General features: G+C 42.3%; 1 protein-coding gene across 1 annotated transcript; it reads right to left on the bottom strand.

Annotated features, from left to right (window-relative positions):
* Positions 1-1,024: 1,024 nt before the first annotated feature.
* CHRM5 (cholinergic receptor, muscarinic 5) lies at positions 1,025-2,611 on the bottom strand. Its single transcript, XM_009706135.1, has one exon. It carries the CDS (start codon positions 2,609-2,611, stop codon positions 1,025-1,027), a length of 1,587 nt encoding a protein of 528 aa, XP_009704437.1.
* Between the last annotated feature and the right edge of the window lie 4,596 nt (positions 2,612-7,207).

Below are 7,207 nucleotides of genomic sequence, written 5' to 3'. Positions count from 1 at the left end.
CAGAGATGCCAATTCTGTCACTGTTCATAATAAGTTCATAATATATAGGTAAATGCACAAGGCATCGATACACATTTTTCTCTTGTTCTACATAATTCCATCAGTAATGGAAACTTTTGGGGCAAGGGGAAGTGCAACAAAGGAGGTTGCAAAAAAAGACTTTCCCGGTGTTGTAAAATAGACAGACTATGTCCGTTATGCTTACAGTCTGTTCTGAATTGTACCATTGTCACCATCACATAAAATTTTAAAATTTCCTTCAGAGGCACTGGGAAATGGAGAAACTCGGAGGTATCTGCTAACCATCACCATTTTTTACAGATGACAGTGACTTGCATGATGGAACTGAGATTGGGACTGGCTTCTTCATATAAAAAATACATTATCTATTTCCTCCACTATGAGCCCTTTCTATGTCGCCACAAAAGTCATCCTTAATCAGTATTACATTCTCCTATAATATGTGTGTTCATTTTGAGTATTATGAATCTCCCTAACCATTTAGTATTGGGGATGACAGCATTTCCCCCTTTAAATAGTCCTTGTTTCATTCGAACAGCCAATGGAAAAGTCTCAAAACAAAAGTAGTACGAGCTCCATTGCTTGGTACACTGAAAACTAAATAGCCAATACACTAGAAAGGAACTATAGGAAGAAACAGTTCTGCACTACAGGGAGATAGACTGGATGATGTGACCTGATGACTGGATAACCATCCCACTCTAATTTCTAGTAGTTTATAATTTACTTTACATATTCTCAGGCTGAAAGAAAGGTCAGAAGACCCCAAACATAACAACTTTAATGCAGATCTACTGCATAATCAAAAACACCCTATGTTGCTCACGGCAGCCACTGACTTCTTTATCTGAAGCACACTACTTTCATGCAAAATTTTACTTTTCTGAAGGATTTTTTTAACCCCTAGATATATAAAGCAACAGCTTTGGAAAGACAGAATTACAGTCAATTTACTCCATTATGTCAATTTCTATTTCCCCCCTTATTCCTTATATAAGAGCAATTATGGCAGTTTGGTATTGCCCTGCCAGTATAGTTTCTCTTCCACTTTTTTCTTTTTCCACTGGCAGAAAAGCAGCATCTTAAAAGTTTTTCTGAAAGTTTTGTTACAGAGGGCATAACAAATGGGGTTAACAGTGCTGTTCACATAGCATAGCCAATATCCAAGGTGCCACAGTGTCAGGGGAATGCAGTCAGAGCAGAATGTGGAGATCAAAACCATGATGTTGTAGGGAGTCCATGTGATGATAAAAGCCAAAAGAATGGCACTTAAAGTCTGTGCTGCTTTGCGTTCCTTTATAAGAACCATCCGTTTCCTTTTGGTGATTTGGTTATTTATATTTGGATCCATGCTTTTGATGGAAGGCTCCTTTGACAGAGCAGCAGAACAAGGAGTTATTTTTACTTTACGGCAACCATTGTTGGCTTCCTGGGTGCCATCAGCCTTAACCACCAACCGGAATTTATAGGCCACACATTTTGTACTTTTTTGTACATGGCCTTTGGCAGGAGACAAAAAGTATGTCTGGTTCTCAAAATCATTTTCTTCAGGTTCGTCTTTGACAGCAACATCCGTACTCTCATTAAACTCTTCTGCCTTACCTTTAGATGGACTTTCGTAAGTTACTTGGAAAACTGAATCAGCAGGCAGTTTATCCTCCTCTTCTGAAGATGCGTAGCTGCTGCAGGTGGTTAACTGGTCAGCCTTAGCCCAGTCATTACAAGTACCTGCTGCCTGAGAGGCTTTCATTGTAGCTGATGTACTTCGACTAGATGAAGACCAGGAAGCCTGACACCTCTCTCTTTTGCCTAAGTTTTGTTGCCTGCAACTGAAGCAAGACTTCAGGAGAGCTTTCTGAGGCTTTATCATCTCAAACTCTGCCACAGACTCCGAACCCTGCAGTTCAGCAAGGTCCTTAGTACGTTTCTCTGTCTCTTTATAGATGCGGCAATACAGAATGGTCATCACGGACACTGGGATGTAAAAAGCAGCAATTGCAGTACCAAAGGTGATAATAGGCTCATATAAAAACTGTATCTGGCACTCTTCAGGTGGTACTGTTCGTTCACCCACAAAATACTGCCAGCACAAGATTACGGGTGCCCACAACACGAAGGAAATCAGCCAAGCCAGACCAATCATGATGCCAGCTCTTTTGGGTGTGCGTTTGGCCCTGTAAGTTAAAGGCCTTGTGATGGAAAAATATCTGTCAAAACTGATGACTAGGAGGTTCATTACTGAGGCGTTGCTAGCTACATAGTCCAGTGCTAGCCACAGGTCACAGGCAAGGCTTCCAAGAGACCAATGGCCTATGAGTATATAGGACGTATAAAGGTTCATAGAAAATATTCCAATGATGAGATCTGCACAGGCAAGGCTGAGCAAGTAATAATTGTTGACAGTTTTGAGCTGACTGTTAACCTTGAAGGATATCATTACAAGAACATTTCCCACTATGGTTATTAAGCTTACAATTGCAGTTACAGTGGCAATAGTAATGACTTCCCAGAGGCTATGCCCTTCTAACTGCTTATGGTTGATGGATGAAGTGTTTACAACAGTAGAATTGCTGAATAAATTTACTTCCATTCTTGTTCTTGGTGTATGGTCATCAGGATCTTAGCACTATTGCATATTGCTTTCTGTACTCGAAAATATACTTTTGGAGACAGCTGTAAACATCAAAGGGAAAAACAGAAAAAGAAAGCAGCTCATTAAACAGCACAGACTTCCATTAGAGTTACCACAAAACACTTGTAAAACAATCTATCAAATTATTTGTGCTCTCTTTTTGCATTTTGATTATTGTTTCTACCATTGTGAAGATAACTAAAACACACAAATGTACATTGTAGGACAATGTATTCTGGCATCTTATGACATTTCTAAATGCAATCAAAACAACTATTGTTTCTTAAGAAAGTCAATCATGCCAGCTCTTAAATTTTGAATACCTTACGAGACACTCTACGTATTCTTAAAGATAGACATTTAAAGTTTTGCAGTGCAATAAGATAGTGAGTCACTGCATTGTTTGCTACAGTACTAAGCAGAAGATGTGTCAAGATTCCAGAAATTATCTTTGAAAAATTTGGAGAAGTCACCAACAACAGAAAGAGAGTAAGAGGAAACTGAGGATGCATGGGGAGTTAGGAACCACGCTGGCATGGTGGCAGTGGGAAACAACTAGGTGTTAGAAGTACTTGGGGCAATCGAGGGGGAGTCTTTGAGGTAAGGAAGCAGGCAAGGCCAAGAAGATGTTTTTGGAAAAATAAGTTAGGCAGGAAAGACTTTTCTCTATTGGGAGATCTTGGATCTTGGGACAGAGGAGAGTGACTGGGTGAGGTGCAGAAGAGCAGTTTGGGTAGTTTGGGTGAGTGAACGGTAGGGTTGAGGACAGAAAGGAGTAAACTGAAGAGGAAGCAGCAATGGATGACCACAGTGACAAACAATGCAACAAAACCAATTTACTACTTGCATAAGCAGCAAAAGGTGGAAATGGCACCACTCTCACTCTATTAATGCATACATGCCTTTGATGTCCATCCCTTCCTACATTCTTCACTGCCGTTTTCTCGTCACAGTGAATGCATGCCTGAATTCAGCAATTTGGTTCTTTCACAGGTATCTGCTGGTTTTTGAGTTATTTCATTACATCAGATGATGGTAATCACTTGCTTGATGCTTAATCTTGCTAGACTGTGTAATTTTGGAATAGTCAAATAGCAGTTACTTTCTTAGGTCAGAAATGAAAGATAAATTAGTTTCTTTATTGGGCATCTAGCCAGTATAAACCCAGTAAGACGATCCCTTTTTTTCAAAGCAGACACGGGTTCAGCTAAAATTATCACATAAATCACCTATTAAAGTCTGAGTCTTTAAGAGTCTCTCTGGATCAGCTATGTATTATATGGTCCTTCCTATCCATCCACACCACTTCTCTGTGTTTTCATCTTTCACCCTAACTCTCAGAACATTATTTTCTTTGGTCTTGGCAAGTGTCTTTTATTAACTGCAAGCTTTCACGGCCTATCCCTTTCCCACATGTCATCATCTATGTGTTGTACCAAGTAGTTGGGCCTTGTGTCTCATCAGCTGAACACATCAATATTTTATAGCCACTTGCTGAATTTTCAGAAAAGCATCTTATTTTCTTTCGTTGTCCTCTTATTTGCTTTCATTGTTTCCTTCACTTTTGTCCCAGGTCTCCTAAATGGCCACAGAAGTTCATCATCTTTCTTCTTCAAACCCTCCCTAACGACTATCTCTTGTTCTGATGAAATCTGATAATCTAAGTTTCCTGCTGTACTCCGACCACTGTCTATCGTACTACCCAAAATGGCTCTCCTCCATCTGTGTGTGTCTGTCATCTCCTGTCTTATATTTAGATGTTTGTGCATCTGTATTCTGTTTATACACAACATGCATTGAACCTAACTCAACAGGATTCTAGTTCATGTATAGGCCTTGCAGCCTAGTAATAATTATAATATATGCATGTTGACCATCTGTATGCTTGGCTCTCTACAGCCTTCAGAGCCAGTCTAGCAGCCAAGAATAGCTAAAGTGCCACAGTAGTCCTAATGAGCCTCATGCAAGGAAATTTCATCCTGGTTCTGCATTCTGCAAAGACTTCCCCCAAGTCAGAGCTATCCTTATGGCCGGGCGCATTGGCTTTACAAATCTTTACACAACCTTGACGTGTAGGAATTAATTCAATGTGAAACAAAAGTGTGTGGAGCAGCTGCATGGCTGTGATAGGTAGCTGAACTGAGAGAGATGAATCTGTGTGTCTCTGCTACTTCACATGGCTTATGCTTCTTTTTCTGTGGACAGTCAGCACAGTTCTGCACGTCAATAGCTCCTTGTGATTAAATTTTTAGGTGTGGCAGTGTGGTAGTGGGTTTAGTGTGGCAATGTCAGGGGGCAGCGAGGGCCAGCTGCTCTGCAAGGGAAGATGACGCCTGGTGGAGCACGGTATCAAGGCAGGTAGGAGCAGACACATCACCAAGAAGCAGCAGGATGTGGAGCAGCACATTTGGTTCATGATCCGGGCCAGAGGCAGTGATCAGGATCAGACATAGCCCGGTGATCACACAGCAAGTCCGTAGTGATGAGGCAGATCCGAGACCAAGCCAGGAAATCCAGCCAGCAGATCCGAGTCAGGATTAGAGTCAGGATCGAGACCAGGTCTAGATGTAGCTGCTGCCCAGCTGTGATGTTGCACAGGCCAGGGCCAGCGGTACAGCCTCAGCTTAAAAGCAGTGCCCAAGGGGAAGGAGAGGGAGGGCCTCGCTTCCAGGTTTCTTCACAACAGGTCTTACCAGCAGAGCAGCGGACCTTGGATTCAGGCCAACATAGCCAGTGGTGCTCCTAGGAGGGGGCTGCGCTCCGGGACTTGACATCTAACGTACCTGAAACACTGCCAGGGCTCATAACTTTTTGGCAAGTTGCAAGCTTTCAGCAAAGACTAGAGACGGTCTTAAAAAGGCACCAGCTGGGAATGTCAGGCACAGGGATAAACCTCAACTAAGTTCTACATTTGCCTAATAGTTGGGGTTGATTATAGGAGATTGTTTGAACTTTCTGCCTTTTTTTGCCAGAAGATGACACTTTTCTCAAAAAAGGCGAGACTAGAAATTGCCTAGAGGCTGTGGATTGCAGACTTCAGAGCTACAGGAGAAGCAGAAATTGTTGTTGTCAGGACACAATTGTTCTTGGTTTGAACTGATGTGGGCAGGAGGAACACTAGCAATACGGTACAGAAACTATAACTAATTTCCAAATAAAAAGCACTCTCATCATCGTGTAAAGCCTTCCCTCCCTATTGGGCTGTTTTACTGTGATGTTTATAAATACTGACAGCTCGTATGCAAAGATCTCTTCTTGGCATGTTGACCATTCTCATAATCTCTTCATACTCTATCATCTTTTGTCTCATAGACAAAACACTTCGTGGTGTTACCTTTTGTTCTCTATTTGTGTATCAGTCAAGGCAATAGTGCCTGTGAGTGGGACTTCTGTGTGCTATGGTAACATAATTTATGTTAATTGTCTATCATAAGAGATGATAATAATAGGGACATCAAAATTAAATTACAAAATCAAAATGCACATGTACAGTATCATGACTTTGCTATCTGTCTCATAATTATTGATGCATGAACTTCATGCTTGTGAGTTGTAATGATATTTGCTATTTGTTGCCAAATATTAGTGATATTTTTTTCAATCTAGCTGTAAGTATTAATTAATGTGAGTTGTTAAATTTGTACACATAGTCAGCTTACAGTTATCTGCAGGCAGATTGTTCGTGTCACAGATTAATTGCACCGCAGATGCAGGCACAGCTTGGGTTCGCCAGGTTTTATTAGCTCTAGCTCAGCACTGTGTCTGCCAGACCTGTGCTGGCTGCACAAGGAATCATTTAGATGTCTTAGCAATGTGCTTGCCAGGGCTGCTCCCTGTAACTTCGGTTTTTTGCTTGTGTTGCACTGGAGTCATACTAAGCTAATTTACTGAATTGCATGCACGCTATGCCCCAGGACTAAGCAGCCCTTAGCACGGGTAGTAGTGCAGAGACACTGCATCCCATGGTTTCATGGTACAGGAGTTTTGGTCACATCTTGCTGTAAGGACCTCTGGGTTTAAAACCCTTACAAAACCAGATTAATGTTTTAATGTCTGTTGTCAAATGATAGCCTGTGTGCCCAAGAGCAATCGGGCAAGCCTGCTGCTGGGGAACTGGTGAACTTTCCTGAGGACAGCACGAGTGCCTGCCTAGTTCAAGCAGAGCAGGACAACCAGCCTAGCTCTATGGCCCAAAACTGTTCCCATGTCCCTGCTCTGTGTCCTCAGAACAAGACGCTTCTCAAGAGGCTGCAAAGTCACCTCATGTGCTTCACATAGCGCAGGCTTGTGTGCAACACCCTGTCAACTGGAGCTCGGTTGCTTTTTCCCTCATTTGCTAACAAAAAGCTAACTTCGGGTCCTGCACTTGGCTCACAACAACCCCATGCAATGCTTCGGGCTTGGGAAGAGTGGCCGGAAAGCTGCTCGGCAGAAAAGGACCTGGAGGTGTTGGTCAACAGCTGGCTGAATATGAGCCGGCAGTGTGCCCAGGTGGCCAAAAGGCCAAGAGCATCCTGGTTTGTATCAGGAATAGTGTGGCCAGCAGGACCAGGG

This window comes from Cariama cristata, unplaced genomic scaffold (genome assembly GCF_000690535.1).
Source record: "Cariama cristata isolate BGI_N322 unplaced genomic scaffold, ASM69053v1 scaffold15978, whole genome shotgun sequence".
NCBI lineage: Eukaryota > Metazoa > Chordata > Aves > Cariamiformes > Cariamidae > Cariama > Cariama cristata.
Note: the sequence above shows the minus strand (reverse complement) of the source record. Positions and strands in the feature narration are given on the sequence as shown.